General features: G+C 45.0%; 1 protein-coding gene across 1 annotated transcript; it reads right to left on the bottom strand.

Moving 5' to 3' along the window:
- Positions 1 to 521: 521 nt before the first annotated feature.
- msrb1a (methionine sulfoxide reductase B1a) lies at positions 522 to 18,733 on the bottom strand. Its single transcript, XM_083780983.1, has 4 exons — positions 18,605 to 18,733; positions 9,326 to 9,468; positions 6,569 to 6,683; positions 522 to 3,343 (listed from the first exon to the last, which is right to left on the bottom strand). Exons 1-4 carry the CDS (start codon positions 18,657 to 18,659, stop codon positions 3,324 to 3,326), a joined length of 333 nt encoding a protein of 110 aa, XP_083637109.1. The 5' UTR covers positions 18,660 to 18,733; the 3' UTR covers positions 522 to 3,323.
- Positions 18,734 to 20,923: the final 2,190 nt, after the last annotated feature.

Genomic DNA, 20,923 nt, shown 5'->3' with positions numbered 1-20,923 from the left:
CCTGAGTTTTCTGAAAAACCTCATGTTTCTACGTCAGTCGTTCTCATGTCAAGGACTCCCAAAAATATAATGTATTTGGCCGCTGACCCGTATCTGAAAAGATGATGCCCCCCCCCCCCACCCACCCAGACGCAAAGATTTGAGTTAAAAACGTTCACTCTGAAAGAATATATATATATTCAGAGATTTGCGCCACATTTTCACAATAAAAAAAAAAAATAGCTCGTAGCGCGCACTCGGATCTGCTATTTTTCAATAGCTAAAGTATAACATGATGCTTAAAACACCAAAAGGGGTTCCCGACCGAAATGGGTCAAGTAAAACGTTTGAGTACTTGAGTACTGACCATGGATCATTACTGTTGTCCATCCTGGGAGGAAAGAGAGATAATTGTAAATAAAAGTTGGAGAATGCAAACCATAAAACACACTCAATAACCATATAGCAGACAGTGCACAATTTATCTTTATAAAAAGTATATTTATTCATTCATTTATCACTATGGATAAAGCAATGCGAGATTCTCATTACAAAAATTATAGCTCTGTCTCTTTGCACACTTGAAATTAGCTTTTGTTTTTAAACAATATATATAAATAAATATATATACTCTATATCTGCTTCATAATTGCATATTTTCCACGTCCAAACATAGCAACAATACATGTGTATGGTATCGTCAGTGAGTTCAAGTTAGCCCTTTGTGTATACCGATACTGACTTTGTTTTATGTGCATAACTTAAATGTAATGATTCAAAATCATATCGCGCCACCGAGTGGCGCGATACGAGCTTGTAGATCTGCTATTTTTTTTAAATCGAAGAAAGACTGACATTTTTAGAATCTGATCTCAGGTCCAGTGGAAACCTCGTATGAATCTGATCTCAGGTCAGAATGGGTTACTATACCACTGTCAGCAAAGGTGTTGTAACTACTTGTGTTGTTCTCATCTTAGGACTATTAGAATAGCGTGTCTGTCTCCTTTGCGGAACTCCAACCTTAGAAGGACATCTGTTACTGAATGTCTGAATGTCTATTTGCTGTTGTAAATGAGGATGTGCGGGGGGGGGGGATAAAGGGGGTGACTTTCATTGATGCGGAGAGGACTGGAACGCAGTAATGCGACCATTTTGCTGTACTGACTGAGAACTCTTAATGCGGAGAGAGGACTGGAACGCAGTAATGCGACCATTTTGCTGTACTGACTGAGAACTCTTAACCCATTCTGACCTGAGATCAGATTCATCCATTTTGCTGTAGGCCTACTGACTGAGAACTCTTAACCCATTCTGACCTGAGATCAGATTCATCCATTTTGCTGTACTGACTGAGAACCCTTAACCCATTCTGACCCGAGATCAGATTCATCCATTTTGCTGTACTGACTGAGAACTCTTAATAAAGATGACGATGCCTGGATCTTGATGCTGGAGTCCTGCTTCTGATACTTTCTTATGCTTGTCAATATTTTAGAAAATTCATTCCCACTACGCCCAATCTGGGACCCTAACCAAGGACTATTAAAGGAGGACAGGAAGCGGAGACCGTACGTACGGTGGACTCCATGTTGCTCCCTGGAAGGAAAGAAACATGAGCATTTGAGACCAACATTGCTGTCTGTGTGATGATGACCCATGCTGGGACTTTCTTATCCACTTGCTGTTAAAACGTTAACCCATTCTGACCTGAGATCAGATTCTAAAAATGTCAGTTGTTCTTCGGATTTTTCAAAAATAGCTAACCTACAAGCTCGTATCGCGCCACTCGGTGGCGCAATATGAGCTTGTAGATCTGCTATTTTTCAATAGCTAAAGCATAACATGATGCTAACACCAAAATGGGTTCCCGTTCAGAATGGGTTAATATAAAAAGGTAAAATGCAATGACGTGACATGATATACAGAGCATCTCTCCTTTCAGTGGCATCACGCCATCTGCTGGGCCATTTAATTTGTGCCATATCTATGATTTGTCATGTACAACTTCCTGCTCTTAACTTTACCGCGCATGTTTCTTTCCTGCCAGGGAGGAGCAACATGGAGTCCACCGTACGGTCTTGGCTTCCCCGTCCTCTTTAACACATTGAGTACGCCGACTGCCTTCAAAATATAGGCTATAGAATACCGGAGGTGTCTGATCGCTTTTACTTTGAAAGCCATGAACCGGAAACACTTTCCTAAAAAAGTTGACTTTACAAAGTGACCTCAACATCCCCGATCATCTTAATATATTGTTTTACGCTCCAAAAAGCGTTCATATTTTGCGGGAGAGACGGATGAGGAGCAGAAAATAAGCGCCAGCATATCGCTCTATTCATCACCACGGAGAGCGCCCTGGATTAGGAGCTACGAGTCATTCTTTCCGTCTCGCTAACGTGGGAGTCAATAATAAGCTAATAGTTGCACTGAGCGTTAGCATACGGCAAGCGAAAAGCGAAATGCCAAAAAAATAAATAGGAAAAATTCTGAATATTAATATCTCGCCCCGCATCGCTGGGATGTCGCTAGGACGTCCTCAGACGTCCTTAGAACTCTACGTTCGGTATCCTATGACGTTCTCAGGCGTCCTACGTGCTGTAAGTGTTAAATAGTCCGTGACCCTAACCGGGGACGCCACGTAGTCTGAATGGCGGTGCGTCGGGATGCCCGCTCCGTCCCCGTCGTATGGCAGTGTCACACAACAAGTGGTGAAAATAGCTGATCTACAAGCTCACAAAAAAAAGTGTCACTGACAAAAACAATAAAAACTAAGCTAGGATGGACAAAAAACATTAAACAAAAATGAAAATATCATAGAGAAGTCATTCCGCATTTCATTCAAAAGGCAAAAGCACACAAGCCAAGGTTACTTTAGTAGGTAAAGACGGTGTGTTTATGCCAAACCTGAAATACCGGTATTGTGCAAGCTAAAGAAAGCGCTGACCTGACATGGACTGGTTAGAGAAGTGAATGATGAATGACTTGCTCATCTTAGTTTGTAAATTAAATCAAAGCTACTAATCAAATGATTCCCGAGCGCAGCGGCACGGCTCACCGCTCCAAGAGATTGGGTCAAACGCGGAGAACAAATTTCCCCTGCGGTGACGTGTGTGACGAATCGTACGACTTTTGACTTTGTGTGTGTGTGTGTGTGTGTGTGAGTGTTCCGTCTCCGCGGTGCCAGAGGGGTCCACGGTCCATCAGAGCCCTGGACGTCCCAGCGAGGGGCTTTGTCCCAGAACCCGTCATCCACTGTCCCCATGCAGCGCTGAGCAGAACACACATCAGCTCCGTCCGTCCGTCCGTCCGTCCGTCCGTCCATCCTGGACCTCCGTCAGCTCACCTTACTGTCCATCCACCTTGTCTAGTGTGAACGACAGGAGAGGATAAACAACACATCAAGCTCACCTTAAGCGTTATTCATAGTATGGACTTTCGGTTGGTGAGGTGACCACCGAACTACAACATGACGTCACTGAGGTGACCACCGAACTACAACATGACGTCACTGAGGTGACCACCGAACTACAACATGACGTCACTGAGGTGACCACCGAACTACAACATGACATCACTGAGGTGACCACCGAACTACAACATGACGTCACTGAGGTGACCACCGAACTACAACATGACGTCACTGAGGTGACCACCGAACTACAACATGACGTCACTGAGGTGACCGCCGAACTACAACATGACGTCACTGAGGTGACCACCGAACTACAACATGACGTCACTGAGGTGACCACGAACTACAACATGACGTCACTGAGGTGACCACCGAACTACAACATGACGTCACTGAGGTGATCACCAAACTACAACATGACGTCACTGAGGTGACCACCGAACTACAACATGACGTCACTGAGGTGACCGCCGAACTACAACATGACGTCACTGAGGTGACCACCGAACTACAACATGATGTCACTGAGGTGACCACCGAACTACAACATGACGTCACTGAGGTGACCACCGAACTACAACATGACGTCACTGAGGTGACCACCGAACTACAACATGACGTCACTGAGGTGACCACCGAACTACAACATGACGTCACTGAGGTGACCACCGAACTACAACATGACGTCACTGAGGTGACCACCGAACTACAACATGACGTCACGGAGCCGCAAACCACAAACCACCGCCCCCAGCCCTTCTCTCTGCCTTTACTCACCACCGCTCAACGTTATTTCAGCTCCGGTGGTCACCTCACCACCGGAACGGTGGTCACCTCACCACCGGAACGGTGGTCACCGCTCCACCTCACCACCGAAAATCCAGACTATGAATAGGCCTTTACTGTCCATCCACCAGTGTTGTTTTCGTCGACTAATACACTGACGGAAAATGTTCGTCGACTACCTTTTTTTCACTGATAAAAACTAAGCCATGATGACTAAAATATACTGTGAATTGTGTCAACAAATAAAAACTAGACTAAAATGTTAGGAAGGGACTAGTGGACAAGTGATCCAGTATAAGTCATTTTACACTTGGTTGCATGCTGAAAATAGCAGATCTACAAGCTCGACACGTTGTAGATCGGCTATTTTCAGCAAACATAAAATCAGTCATCAAGGCCCGCCAAAACACATTTTAGTCAACTAAATCAACTGTAGATTTACTCGACTAAAATCTACAAGCTCATAGCGTGGCACTCGGTGCCGCGCTATGAGCTTGTAGGTCTGCTATTTTTGAAAAATCGTGAAAATGTGCAGTTGGGGGTCGTCGGCCAATTTCATAAAATTTTTGGGGTCCTTGACATGAAATATTGAGAACCACTGACATAGAAACATGAGGTTTTTCAGAATAAAATACATTTTAAAAATACATTTTAAAAATGTCGACGTCAGGCCTAAATGGGTTTACACAAGTCGAAAGCCGGGAAGAAAATAAAATGTCATTTGTTTTCCCCATATTATTTTTGCTCTGTGTGTGTGCGTACAGAATTCAAACTCTATAGGATTGGTTATTGTCACGGACAGACGTCACTCTTTCCCTTTGCATCGGAGTTCAGCCATCCGGGGATCCACGCCCCCCCAGAGACCCCCCAGAAGCAAAGAGTTGAGTTAAAAACGCTCTGAAAGAATATATATATTCAAAGATTTGCGCCACATTTTCACGCTAAAACAAAAAAAAAGCAGACCAACAAGCTCGTAGCACGGCACTGAGCTTGTAGATCTGTTATTTCTCAACAGCTAAAGTATAACATAATGCTTTAAAACGCCAAAAGGGCATCCCGTTCGACTTGTGTTAAGAATGATGAAACATGATATCTGGAAGGGTCAGAGTGACCAGCTATACTGGTCACTAAAGGTTTTAAGATGAGAGGAGACAGGAGATGTTACAGGGACATACTGGTCACTAAAGGTTTTAAGATGAGAGGAGACAGGAGATGTTACAGTACTGGTCAATAAAAGGTTTTAAGATGAGAGGAGACAGGAGATGTTACAGTACTGGTCAATAAAAGGTTTTAAGATGAGAGGAGACAGGAGATGTTACAGTACTGGTCAATAAAAGGTTTTAAGATGAGAGGAGACAGGAGATGTTACAGTACTGGTCAATAAAAGGTTTTAAGATGAGAGGAGACAGGAGATGTTACAGGGACACCAGGATATATTTGGATAGCAATCCTTCCTCATATCCTGAGGATATGATATAAGGAAGGAAGGATGGATGCAGGATGCTCAGACGTTTAAAAACACTTGTTGATTGGTAGATAAGAATGGATTTAATTCTGTCTGCCTGGATGAGGAAAGAAAGAGGCTATATATAAGCAGCCTGCATGGATCTGAAGGATCTGCTATTTTGGAAAAATCGAAGAATGACTGACATAGAAACATTTTTCAGAAAACTGTCAGGATGTAGAAGATTTTTAGAAATGGATCTCAGGTCAAAATGGGTTAAGGTGCGTTACCTGTTCAAATCAATATCATATAAATAACGGTAATGGGTCGCACACACACCACCAACTTACCAAGACTGTCATTCCAAATGACGGAGAGCAGTCCTGGCGACTGAGAACCTGCATCTATGTACTGTACATAGTAAAAGGAGTCTGCAGGCTATACTGTATACTGTAAATGCACTCCTACACCAGCATGCCTATTGGAGCATTTAGACCTGAGGACAATTCTACAAAATGACTTCTAAATCCCAAAAAAAAAGAAACTATGTTTCTGTCTCAGTGGTGCTCAACAATTTCATGTCAAGGACCCCCAGAATTATCTGTATTTGGCTGCAGACCCCCATCTGAAAATATGTAGTTCCAGGGACCTCCCAGAAGCAAGGATTTGAGTTAAAAATGTTCGCTCTGAAAGAATATATATTCATTCTTGCACCACATTTTCACGATAATTTTTTTTTTAGCAGACCTACAAGCTCGTAGAGCGGCACTCGGTGCCGCGCTATGAGCTTGTAGATCTGCTATTTTTCAATAGCTAAAGTATAACATAATGCTTGAAACACCAAAAGGGTTCCCGCCCAAAATGGGTTAGAGCATGAGCCTATTTCTTTCTTTCTTTCACATAACCACTAACCACCATCTCCACAGAAGCAGACCGACCGCTTGTACCTTTAGGGACAAACTTCAGTGAGCTGCTGAAGATTCAGAAGCGTGACTGTCCTCTGCTCGGGCCGTCGTTCACAAACTCGTGGCCCAGTCCATTGCCACACTTCCCACAAAGCACCTGGAGAGACATGACACCAACGTAAGGACCAGGTGCATACACTAATGTGTTTGCATCACCGTGACAAAATATTACTCGTCATGCGACCACCGCGCTCTGACTTAAGGTGCGTTACCCGTTCAAATCAATATCATATAAATAACGGTAATGGGTCGCTAACACACACCAAGACTGCATTTCAATCATTTATTCTTGCATGTTGGACAGGAGACAAACGTTTCGGCTATACAGCCTTCATCAGTGTCTGATGAAGTAGTAGTAGTAGTAGTAATACAGTAGTAGAAATAAGATACACCGTCGCTTAGACAAGAATCAAACATGGTGGAAAGGTTAGGAGACACGACGAGAGTTGAAAAAAGAAAGTGGACCCAAACGTGGACCCAAACTGAAGAGCTACAACATATCAGCTCCAGTAGTGAGTGAGCGCTGCTGACATTATGCCAGGTTTCCACCGAGGACAAAGAAGGAACCCTGACAGTGAAGGCTTTGTTCAGACCACGTGAGTTTGGTTTGGTTCTCAAAACCGATCGTTATTAAGACTGAGTGACTGTCCATCCACCAGTGTTGTTTTCATCGACTAATACTATGACGAAAAGATGTTCGTCGACTACCTTTTTTCACTGACAAAAACGACATAAAAACTTAGCCATGATGATGACTAAAACTATGGCTAAATATACTGACGATTTTGTCAACAAATAAAAACTAGACTAAAATGTTAGGAAGGGACTAGTGGACAAGAGATCCAGTATAAGTCATTTTACAATTAGTTGCATGCTGAAATAGACGATCTACAAGCTCGATCTCGGGCTTGTAGATCAGCTATTTTCAGCTAGTGGAAAAAAAACTGTCATTACGACGGCATCAAGGCCCGCCAACATACATGTTGTTCGACGAAAATCAACTAGATTTAGTCTACTAAAATCTAGACTAACACTAAAACATTCCGGGTGACTAAAATGTGACTAAGACTAAGTGGAAACTATTCAAGAGACAATGACTAAAACTAAAAAAAAAAAAAATTGTTTGTATGTTTTTGTTTTTTGTTTTGTTTTGTATTGTTTTTGTTTTGTTGTATTTTTTTCCTTTTTATAGCTAGTCTGAATATTTAAAGGGCTGGCATTATAAGCTGAGGCTTCTGCCAAACACTGACTCCCTTTTGGTCAAAAAAGAAAACCCTGAGTATAAGGTGTGTGTATTTTAAATGACCAATAAACTTGAAGTTGAAGTTAGAAATTTGCTGCCAAAACAACACTGGACCACATTGGCAGCTGCCAGTCTTCTCACATACGTAAGGTGACTAGAACAGTGGATCTCACACCTTTTCATGGACCCAGTGTTGTTTTCGTCGACGAAAACTAAACGGAAACTGAATGAAAACGCTATGATGATGGAAACTAAGACTAAATACACTGACAATTTCGTAGACTAAAATAAGTCATTTTACAATTGGTTGCATGCTGAAAATAGCCGATCTACAAGCTCACAGCAAGTGTAAAATCAGTCATTAGGACGGCATCTAGGCCGTAGATTTAGTCGACTAAAATCTGATGACATTTAGTCGACTAAGACTAGGCTAACAGTAAAACATGTGACTAAAACTAAATTTAAACTATTCAAGAGACTGTGACTAGGGACAAAAATAATATAACACCCCCCCAAAAAACAGAGACGTACAAGCTCGCTGTGAGTGTGAGCTTGTAGATTATTATTATTATTAAATTATAAGTAATTTCGTTTTTTTCTGCTGCTACAGTTGGAAATAATGACAAAATAAAGCAATCTTGAATCTTGACAACCTAGAACAGTATACCACAGGATACTCAGGATTCTCTTAAAAGACAACTTTAGTTTTTTTCAACCAAGGTTCATGTTTTAGGTTGTTATTAGACAAAGTAAAAGATGAGTGTTAAATTTCTTTAGGATTTTTAGCTCTTTTTGACAGGGGGTCGGGGGCATTCGAGCATGGGGCTAAATATGTATTTTTATTTTATTTATTATGGTGATTTCTTTTTTTATTATTTACTATAGTCCCAATAAACCCTGGGAAATCTGGCGACAGAAGATCACAGGATCTACTGAATGTGAAGGTAGCCTACTGGGGGGGAAGGCTTATACTGTGTAGGCTCAATATGTCAGTTTGTCACATTCAATAGATCCTGTGATCTTTTGTGGCCAGATGTAATATCTTGGGGTCTAGTAGGACTATAGTAAGTAATAAAAAAATAAATCGCCAAAAAAATACATATTTAGCCCCATGTCAAAAACTGCTAAAATCCCTAAAACGAAAGAAAGCAGCAAATGAAAGAAAATTAACACTCACCTTTTAGTTTCTCTAATAACCTAAAACATGAACCTTGGTTGAAAAAAACTAAAGTTGTCCTTTAAATCTAAACCCAAGATACACTGTAGGATCTAGTTCGATCCTTAGCCCTGTTATAATAGAGATTTGGTTCTTAACTTTCACAAGAAAGCCGTTAGGCTTGTTTCCATTGTGGTCCTCTTGGGAAAGGGGAAGGGGAGCAACAGTACAATACAGACAAAAACAAAAATACCTTTGTATTTTGCCAGGAGACAAAAAACAAACATAGAAACTAAAACACAAAAACAGGACTAATTCTGTTTAGTGATGATGAGGTCACCTTATAAGCGCCCGGCCTCTCCTGGTGTTTGGAGACACTGTCCTCGAGGATGGTCTCTGTGAAGGCCGGCCACGGAGACGAGTGGTCATACTTGGACCTGCTGGAGAACAGCTGGTGCTCACATTTCACACACACATACATGCCTGCAGAGAGAGAGAGAGAGAGAGAGAGAGAATTGGATTGATTGATTGACATTACTACATTACTTCATTACTACTGCGTTTTGGGATGCAAAATGCACCCTATTTTAATCTCTGCAGAGTACAGTCAAACACTTGGTCTAAAAGTAGAGATGCACCGATAATCGGTCACCGATCGGTGATATTCACTCCGAATGACTCGATCTGTGATCTGCAATTTACCCTATCTGGAGAAACGGACGTTTTACACCATTTAAGTGTTCTCTATCGTGTTCGAGACTGGCTCTCCACTACATATTATTAAATATGTACGGGAACTGACCCCACAGGGCAGTGTTCATGGATATCTCTTTAAGACACATCTACTATGGTGGCCCTGCCCAGATTGCCAATCAGCGGGCTATTTAAGCCCCATCTGTGCAGAGCCACTTCGATTTTTTCATTTCCACGAGCAGACGTTTCGTGTATCTCAGCAGTTTTGACACTTATTAAACAATATATATATATATATTTAGAACATACAGCTGCGTGGCACACAGTCCGCTTACCGGAGGTAAGAAGAGAGCCGGTCGTCGTTACGACTCCTCTCAGGGCGCCGCGTAGCTCCATCGAGAAATCAAACAAAACAGCAACAGCAACAAGCTGCAGTGCCTAATCCGCTAGACAGTGGAGGAAGCCTCAGCCTGTCCGTGCGTCCGTCCCTAGTGAAACCCGACCACGTTGGGGGAAACTAGGAGACGGCGTTCGGTGTGGCCAAAGCCAAGCGCGAAGCCGACCACGTTGGCGACGCCTTGGTTCCCTGGCTGCAGAAGCGGTGAGAGAGCCGGTCGTCTCGACGACTCCTCTCAGGGCGCCGCGTAGCTCTACTGATAAAACAGCAGCAACAACAAGCTCAGTGCCGAATCCGCTAGACAGTGGAGGAAGCCTCAGTCTTGTCCGTGCGTCCGCTCCCTGGGACGGCGTTCGGTGTGGCCAAAGCCAAGTGCGAAGCCGACCACGTTGGCGATGCCTTGGTTCCCTGGCTGCAGAAGCGCTGTGAGACCCCGAGCGAAACCGACCTCGTCGGTGGACCTCCTGGTTGATCATCGCGGCTGTACACCGTTGCGGCGGGTAGCGGGGTAGAACCCAGAGGAGCTGACCTAGTCGGCGTACTCTGAGGCCATCTACAGTCGCTGATCGTTGCCGCCGCGGTCCGGCCAGACCACACGGCAGAGAGTGTAAACAAACAATTCCAGCGTGTTCCACTTCCTCATTGACAGGTTGACATGAGCGTCATAGTGTAGGAGGGATTCCCGTCAGGGACGGCTGCCCAGACTGCACTGTGCCTCATGGTTCACAAGAGGGCGGTGTGGCTCAAAGATCAGGAGACAAAAACTCCCGATGACCCACTGTGTCAGGCGCTGCAATTAAATCGCTTACTCTGTCACAATTGGTTCTGGTTAATATATACTTATATGCTTATAAGTATGATAATGGCTACAACACCACACTATGCATGTGTACTTGTAGGCCTACTGGAATGATATACAAAAGCTCCAGTGTGCTTAATGTCAGATGGTTTTGTGCTAGAGCGCCTCAGAGCGGCTGAGCAGTTTATGTACAACCTCTTCCAGAGGTCCATAACTCTGCTGGTGACACAAAACAAACTGTGGACATTGATTTGGTATGGACTCTGTCCTAACAAAGAGAGAGCACACTGAGAATCCATGTCATGGGGATGTCTTAGGGTACCATGTTGCCTTGATTCGTTTATGCAGCATTGTGAGATTCTGCAAAGGGTAGATTATGACCCCTCACGTTCAAGCAATTACTATGTGCCCACTCCCTGTTGAGCACAGTCCGAGTTAAAATATGGTGTACAATACAAGATGTATACATATATATGTATATATAGGTACACATATAATAAATAATATAGGTATATGAATATATCTATATAGAGACAAGAGGAGATGGAAACAGCAGGGGTTTCTCAGGCTGCATGTGGAGCTCACATGCCCACAGATGATGGCCATGACCAGTGTGTGTCCTGCGGGGGCCCTGGTATGAGGACCCCGCCCCCGGTACGAATGGTCTCATCCTTCCAGCTGAAGCTGGAGGGGCCATGGGGGCCTGTTTTTAGAGGCAAAAGACCAGTCGTTTCCACTGACAGACTAAAATGTCCCATAGAAATGTCATTTTTATGTGAACATGTATGCTAATTGTATACAGCTGTGACTCTGTCTCCAAGACAATTTTTTCTCAAGGGAGATAAATAAAGACTACCTTGAACCTTGTCCCAGGTTGGCAGAGCTGGGTGAGCTAAGCTCAGGCTATAGCTCCACCTCTTTCCTGCCCTGCCTGGTATGGACAGGTCTGTAAAGAAGGATTTAGTGAAAGTTTCTGTGAGACTACTTACGAGTGTCAGCAGCCTATTAATGCACTACAGTGTGCAGTTTAGGGAGCGAGCGTTGACTCGCCCTCTCGGGTTAGCTGTTGTCTCGTTTGAAGGTGAGACTAACAAAATTCCTTGGGGTCAGACGGCCATTAGAGCACACTATACACTACAGGGTATGGTTTATTGTTTATTGAATGGATCCCCGTTAGCTGATGCCGAGGCGACAGCTAATCTTCCTGGGGTCCATATGAAACGGACATACAAAAAGTACATGAATACATGTATTGTTGGTGTTACGCCAGCTTACACGCCTGTGATGTAGTTCGGTATTGTGGATCTGGGTTCAGTGACACAAACAGAACGTGCTGGGTCAGTCGAATGTTTCCCTTTATGTTGGGCAGTCATCATAGCGCACTATACTGTCATATTTCTGGCGAGGCGTCAGCTCACGCGACAGTGGTGTAGTTCTGTCACAGACAGGACATGCTGTGTCTGTCCGATGTTTGGTGACACAGACATGACATGCTGGGTCTGCAAGGAAGTATGCCTGAATCTCAGCCATTGTCACACTATAGGGCGTATTGCTGACGGGGTCAGCTCATGCGTCTGTGGTGTAGTTCTGTCACAGACAGGACGTGCTGTGTCTGTCCGACGTTTGGTTGAAGGCAAATTATGCAGGCATTATAGCGCACTATACTGTCGTATCGCTGGCGGGGCGCCTGCTTACGCGACCGTGGTGTAGTTCTGTCTGTGGATCTGGTTCCCCAGTGACACAGACATGACATGCTGGGTCTGCCAGGAAATATGCCTGAATCTCAGCCATTGGCACACTATACGGCGTATTGCTGACGGGGTCAGCTCATGCGTCCGTGGTGTAGTTTCACGGTGAAGCCGGGCTCAGTAACACAGCAGAGCGTGCTGTGGCTGTCGCGCAGAGCACACGATACAGTATACAGTGTGTCACGGCGAGCCGTTTACGCACCTGGGTGTGACTCTGCGGGGTAGAATCCGGTTACCGGTCTGAAACCACAGAGAAAGCTCTTCTCATCCAGAGAAGTCACGAAGTCATGGCTATCTAGGCGCAGCTAGCCAACACAGGGCTATTTTGTCAATGCCACCGTCACCTGCTTACACGGCGCTTCGGTGACCATAAGGGCCCTGACCTTATTGAGGAGCTACAGCGACTGGCTTCATGCTTCCCAGGCAGTAGCAGCGGGCAAGACTATTCGGGTGTGGCGCCTTCGGTTTCCACAGTCCGAGCTGCAGCAGGAAGGCCGAGCTCGTCCAATGAAGCTGCCTGTTTAGCCATTGGCCTTGTTAGGCCAGGAGGTCAGTGCATTGCTCCAACAAGCTAAGAAGGCTTGTGCAGATGAACAGATGCAGGAGGTGATGGCAGGAATGCTCCATCATGAGCAACTTGCCTCAACGGCTCCTCAGGCTGCGCAACCCCAGTTAGGTTTGGCAGCTCCAGGGGCCTACGGGTCCGGTTGGAGGCCAACCGGCGGGGTATGGCTAGATGTGCTCAGCACACCGAGCCCACTCCTCAGTCCTGACAGTTCAGGGAACCCAGCCCCCACATGCTGTCTCTCGAGACAGTGGGGGTCAATTCAGGTGGACCCCTGAGTAGGTTCCACCATGTCAAGGGTTGTATCACTCTCGAGGTCGTCCTCAGACGAGCCCTCCATCGTCGTTTCCAGTCATCCTGGTTCTCCATCTGGTCAGTTTGTTGGTACTTTGCGCTCCGGCGTCATTCTTGAGTACATCCACGTATGTTAGCGTGGGACGTCCTCGTGACCGGTGCCTGTTTGTTGGATCCCACAGCACTAGTTTGCTGGCTGGCATCTCTTGGCAGTTGAGCCAGCTGGTGCCTCCGCCCCTTAGGGCTGAGGGCGGCCACGGTGCACTGCGTCCCCCCGGCTCCCCTGAACATGCGGCCAGTGCATTATCTGTCCTGTACGGTCAGGCACTATGCAGGCGTATTGCTGACAGTGTCAGTTTACATGTATGAAACGTGTATAGTTACGCCGGTTCACACAGCAGAGTGAGTGTGAAAAGACTGTCATGGGGGAGCAGAACCACCAGAAGGGCGTATTACGGCATGGCCGTTAAGCGCCTGGGTGTAATTGTGTGGGGGAAACCGGTTATCGGAGCCACGGAGTGAGCTCCCTCCTCGTCCGGGGGTAATGGGCTATGCCGGTGACCTTGTGACACGGCGGACCACTGTCCCACACAAGGTCAACACAAGGATCACCCAGTTACTGAAGGGTGCTCGCACATTAGGTCGGCAGTCCCCCCACGGGAGGTGGTACTGTCTGCCTTGCGGCATGAGCCAATTAAGCGGGGACACTTGGGTGGCTTCTCGCAGGACAGCATTCTTGCTGTTAGCAGTGTCAGCCACAAGAATGTCCCTATGAGTGCATGAAGGATGCTGCCACTTCCTGCATGGCATTGGTTAGGTGGTGCTGGCACCAATCCCTGCATTCTATACCATAACGGCCTGATCAGAGTACGAGCCAGTCAGCCTGTTGAGTTGCACCCTCCCCACCCTCCTAAGCAGGGTGGTAAAGCAGGATTGCAGTCACGGTTGGGCCCTGTCAGGGCCTCTAATGGGCCAAACTGGTTTAAGCAGATGGTCTCCAAGACTGGGCTCCCTCATTGGGTTGTGAAACAATCTAGCAGGCATATAGGTGGGCAGGGATGTGGGCACAATCCGTGCAGGGCCTTGTGGCCCATGCACTGATGACGAGATGTCCCTCTATCTGAGATCTGTGTGACGGACTCTGTGTCGATGCCGTCCGCATTTAGCAGGTTATACCAGTGTGGTATCCATGTGACAGCCAGCACCCTCCTCACTGAGTGGGCTGGGCTCCGCATCAGGACACGGCTTCAACAGTCTGTTGGCCTACTGTCCGAAGGGCTGACTTGAGCGGGAGTGCATGACTGCAGACTGCAGTAACCTGGTTACATTTCCCGAATGGCACCCTGGTGCTCAGAGGAGCTCAGGTTAGGGCCCCACCAGTCCTGTTTGGGGGCCAGGCCGTTAGCCCTGGAGGCTCTATGATGAGCCCCCTTAAAATCGTTTAGTCAGTGAGCCTGACATGCTGTCACTCAAGACAGCAGTATTATATAGTCACGTCTGCAAGGAGAAATGTGGGAGTTGTGAGCGCTGTCAACCCCTGACACGCTCGGCCGGGTGATGGAGTAGTTTTACACCTCGACCCAACCTTCTCCCCAAGGTTCTCTCAGGGGCACATCTCAATCAGGTGATTGAGCTCTGTCCTCTCTTTACATGCAGACGGATGAAGTGTGCAGTGGTGTATCTCTGACAGAGATCTACACAGCAGTGACATGGGCGACTCTGCCTACATTCACCCTGTCCTACCGATGGAACGTGGTGGCATCCGCTCCCCCTGTGGGAGTCGCTCCTGCGTGCTACTCAGCGGTAGGGTCACCGGCACCTTGACCGGTCAGGTCGGCCGGGCAACTGACGAGCTGGCTTGAGCAGCCCTTCACCCCGGTGGTCACTGGCCTAGCATCGTGCTGGGCCAGCTGAGCCTAGGTGGCGTCTTGCGCCTAGGCCACGAGTATTACTTACTTGGTATGAATACTGAAGTTTTGGAGCATTTTGGCGAGCACCTGTGACTCATGGCGCTCACCACTTATAGGCTCGGATGGAATTCAGGTTAAACTGCCTCGGGCTGCCGCGGGGGCAGCTGGTCTGCTTATTTCCTCGCGGTGTGTCTTAGAGAGTTCCCGTACATATTTAATAATATGTAGTGGAGAGCCAGTCTCGAACACGATAGAGAACGGAGGGTTACACTGTAACCCAGGTTCTCTGAGTGGAGAGACTGGCTCTCCACGAAAGAGCCGCTTCCGAAATTCGTGTCAATCAAGTTAATCGAAGTGGCTCTGCACAGATGGGGCTTAAATAGCCCGCTGATTGGCAATCTGGGCAGGGCCACCATAGTAGATGTGTCTTAAAGAGATATCCATGAACACTGCCCTGTGGGGTCAGTTCCCGTACATATTTAATAATATGTAGTGGAGAGCCAGTCTCTCCACTCAGAGAACCTGGGTTACAGTGTAACCCTCCGGTATACACGTCACTCAGTACGATATTGTAAGTGCTAGTTTGTCAGCTTTCAACCTTTTCCATAACAAACTCACTGATGCACCCATTCTATGGGTTTAGGTGTACGCAGTTAGGAAGAACTTCATTGTCCACTTGTTACTCTCATTTTGCTTTGCGTTTATTTCAAACAAAGTGCATAGACAGCATAGTACAAACGTCTTCTATGTTTACTGGTAAAAACCTTGTATCCACTAGGTGCATGCCATAATTAAACCCTTGGCCTGGGAGGCGTGCCCGTCTGTGCCCAAAACAATAAGTCAATTAGCCAATCATCTACAGAATATTCTAGGCTAATAAGGCTAAATAATAACAGAAATAATAATCAAAAAACACAGTGAATTGGCTTCTACAGATATCATTTGCATCTTTGTGACGTCACAGGCCTTCGTCCCCACACACAGGAACCGTTTTGACGTGGGGTTTCCCCTTTATACGTATCGGTAAATCATGAGACCGGTCCTAGAAAAACCTGATCGGAGCATCCCTATCATCAAAAAGGAGAGCACCAAAAAAAAAGGCCTTGTGGCCTTCTTTCTATTCTGGTCCTATGAATTCAATTCATAAACATGACATGAATGAATGAATATGTACAATACGCATGCGCGTGCGTTCAAGCACACACACACACACACACACACACACACACACACACACACACACACACACACACACACACACACACACACACACACACACACACACACACACACACACACACACACACACACACACACACACACACACACACACACACACACACACACACACACACACACACACACACGAGAGGGTGGGATGATGCTGCTGCTTTTGTCACGGAGCCAGTGGGCCTGTCACCAATGCACCATACATAATCGCCTAATCCCAATTATTTGAGATTAATCACAATTCATTTTGCATAATTGTTTTCCATGATAAAAATTATATATTTTTTTAACAAAAAAATAAAAAAATAGCAGGTTTACAAGCTCAAAACGCATGCATTTTGAACTGCTATCAGCTATTTCCACTTTTAAATTGGCTATACTTTTTGTGAAAGTATAAGGTTATTCAAATTATGCAAGTTATTTTTCATGGTCTGCCCCTCTTGAGAGCGTACAATGAAACTGTACCCTTATGGGTTAATTTGGTTTCATTTTACACTCGTTAACGTATTGTTAAACATCTGCATTACTTAATTTACCTCAATTAGAGAATGTTGAATAAATTATATTTGTGATCAACGTTTGCCTGTTATCTCTCCTATAGTAGCAAGCAACATCAATACAGCATGGAGATGTGGACAAAGTCTTATCCAACGACAACAAAATATTATTCACACAAATATTAAGTCTTGGGTCTGAGAAATCTCAATGCCGAATAAATAATGAACCTTATGAAAACGAAAAGGGTTGAAAACCACTGACCCGTTTTATAACTGAAGTGAAGGGCACTAATCACCACCAAGGATAGCTATAACCATTTCTAAAAATAAATGAACATTTTTCTGGTTATATCGGTAAGCTAGCTTTGCCAAGTTTTTTTGCCAACTTGTTTTTGTAAATGCAAACTGTGTTTTCTCATTCCATTAAGCTAATGTGAGGTCAATTGACAAGAATTTAATTTAATAGACACATGCTTGACAATCAAATACAAGTAAAACATATATTTATTATTTTCCATAGTTTGTCCTCTTAATATAATCTGCTGTTATCACCACCAAGGCTATGGTTTTCCAGCTACTGTAACTCTCTCTGTCTCTGTAACATTATTGTGTAATCAATAACCGCTGACTGACTTGTGTAATAATCAGAAAGTAGGTTACAAATATAGCCATGGTTCACCTCATCCGTCACGAGCGCCGTTGCGGAACTTCAACTCGTCTTGTGCGTCTTTCTCCATTTCTAACGCCTATAGGCTATATCTACATAATAAACGCTCAGATTTCGAATATACAGTGCTCACCCCATGGTTATACGGGCGTTACACAGGTCCTCGGGTGGGTATGAATACCCGTATCTCCCTTACTGTTCAATAAAAACCATGTTTAATCCGATCGGTGGCCATTTTATAATGTAAATCAGAGTGCAATACACTTCCCAGCCGATAGGGTCACGTAGTTGAAAAGCACAATGGCATAAAACGAATGGGAATGGCCACCGTTCGGATAAAGGTGCTTTTTTATTTAACAATAAGGACGATACGGGTATTTCAAACCGCCCGACGACCTGTGTAACATCCGTGGCCCTGCGGCGAGCACCTTATATTTGAAATATGAACATTTATGTAGATGTGTGAACTGTAAAGGGCTGCAAATGGAGCAAGTGCGCAAAAAAAGGTCGAAGTTGCGTACATACATTAGATCTGCTAGCACGATACATATCCCTTTCGTCTAAAGTAGCCTACTGAGCAGTTCGTTAGTAGGCTACTAGATTTGTATAATATATAAGTGTATAATATACAAGGTCAATTTGGTCGTTATTATGATCAGCTTTGAAACGATGTTTTTTTTTAGCAAAGCTACATTAGGCAACATGACCCACACCACACAGGCGGCTATAGTTGTTTTAAAGTCATTATTCATTCACGGTTTTAAAATATATCTGAAGAATATCTGAATGTCAGAAGACAGAAAGGAGAACATATCAGACCTGGACTGAAGTGGTCTTTGAAGACCTCTGCGCCGTTAAAAGAGCAGAACGACATGATCGGTGGATCTATTCTGGATCTGGTCTGTTCTGTTGAACTACACTGAAGTACACTGAAGTTACACCAAAACAACTACACTCTTATGTCATTGGAATGCCGGGCATATAAGTGGCATACTGCCACCTACTGTACTGGAGTGTGTAGTGTAGCATCTGACTAGTCTGGGTGCACCAGTATTGATTGATTGATTGAAATATTTATTAACAGTTTGCAGAATTTACAGTACATTTCAAGCACAAACTCAATACAAAGACTGTTAACTGTGAGTGGACGACCCAATTAAGCATTACACTCTATTTCCATAGCTCCCGTCATCACCCACATAGTAAACCTCTCCATCAAACAGGGACAGGTCCCCCAAGATTTTAAACTGGCCAAAGTAACCCCCCTGTACAAAAAAGGGAGTAAATTAGAACCTGGCAACTACCGCCCTATTTCTATTCTAAGCTCCATCTCGAAAGTGATGGAAAAAATAGTCTATGAACAGGTTGAAAAGTATCTTGCCACTAATAAATTGCTGTACGAGTTCCAATCTGGTTTCAGAACATCCCACTCCACTGACACATGCCTCCTCTATTTGAGCGACCACATCAAACACGAGGTGGACGCTGGAAAGTACTGCGGCATGGTCATGCTGGACCTCCAAAAGGCTTTTGACACCGTGAACCACTCCATACTGGTTAACAAGCTTAAAGCTATTGGTTTTGATAGCACATCAGTGAGCTGGATGCAATCCTACCTGGAGGGGAGAGAACAGATGGTGGAGGTGAACGGAACACTGTCCCCTCCCCTCCCAGTGAGCTGTGGCGTCCCACAAGGAAGCATACTAGGGCCTTTACTGTTCCTAATATATGTTAATGACATCAGCTTGTGACTGCAACTTGTTCCTGTTCGCAGATGACTCAGCACTGCTGGTCTCGGACAGGAACAAACTGCAGGTTGAAAAGACCCTCAGCTCTGAACTCGGTAGAAGCTGCACCTGGCTCGCTGATAACAAACTATCCTTACACCTGGGAAAAACTGAATCCATTCTCTTCGGATCAAATAGTAATCTCAGCAAGGCAGATGGCTTCTTGGTTAGAGTGGGTGACAATGTTATCACACGAAAAGATCAAATTACCTACCTAGGTTCCATCCTGGAGGCCAATCTTTCCGGTGATAAAATGGCCACCAACGTAATCAAAAAAGTCAATCAAAGAACAAGATTCCTTTACAGGATCTCCTCACTGGTCAGCAAAAACACCTTGAAGACCTTAACAGGAGCCCTCGTACAAGGTTTCTTTGACTATGCATCCACCTCTTGGTACCACAGCACCTCAAAGGCCCTTAAAACAAGGCTCCAGACCTCCCAAAACAAACTGGTCAGGCTCCTACTTGGCCTCACCCCCCGAACCCACCTCACCCCTGCCCACTTTGACAGGCTGGGATGGCTTAGGGTCAACGACAGAGTACAGCATCTTGCAATGGGTCTGGTCCACAAGATTCGTTACACCACCAAGATACCCATGTACCTGTCTAAATACGTCCTTAATGTAAACGAAGTCCACACCCACAACACCAGAGAGAGTGCAACAAACCATGTACAACCCAGATTCGGCACAAACAAGGGACTAAATTATTTTCGCTCCTATGCCACCAAAATGTGGAACGCCCTACCAACAGTCATTAAGACATGTGAATCCCTTGACTCCTTCAAAACCGCTCTCAAAGGGCACCTACGGATGGCTGCAATTCGAAACTGGCCTCTGTAAGATCTGAATTCATTCAAGAACAGGAATTCATCATAAAGGAAGCAAAAAGGGAAAAGAAACATATAGTGAGGGGAAAAGGGGGTGTGGGGGGGATTCAGATTTTACAGAGGCCAGTTTCGAATTGCAGCCGTCCGTAGGTGCCCTTTGAGAGCGGTTTTGAAGGAGTCAAGGGATTCAGTAGACGGTGAAGGTAGACGGTGAAGGGTCCATTTTTGGTTCACGTCCTGCATTTGTATTGGTTGCGAGTATATATCCATTTATTTTTTGTTATTAAGAATTTAATAAATAAAATCTAAGAAATGGTATGAATTAGACAAAACATTATAAAGTCTAGTGAAAATAGCTTGTGAGCTTGTAGATTGACTATTTTCAGTGGTTTGGGTCCCAGAGAGCCCCACGTACATTACATTTTGAGTAGAGAAAAAAATTGTGATACCAATAAATAATTAGCTTTTTTGTACTTCTTCATGACCACTGTAGCTAATCTAGTTAATTATAATGAATGTCTCT

This window comes from Protomyctophum parallelum, assembly GCF_964188405.1.
Source record: "Protomyctophum parallelum genome assembly, chromosome: 13".
Lineage (NCBI taxonomy): Eukaryota > Metazoa > Chordata > Actinopteri > Myctophiformes > Myctophidae > Protomyctophum > Protomyctophum parallelum.
Note: the sequence above shows the minus strand (reverse complement) of the source record. Positions and strands in the feature narration are given on the sequence as shown.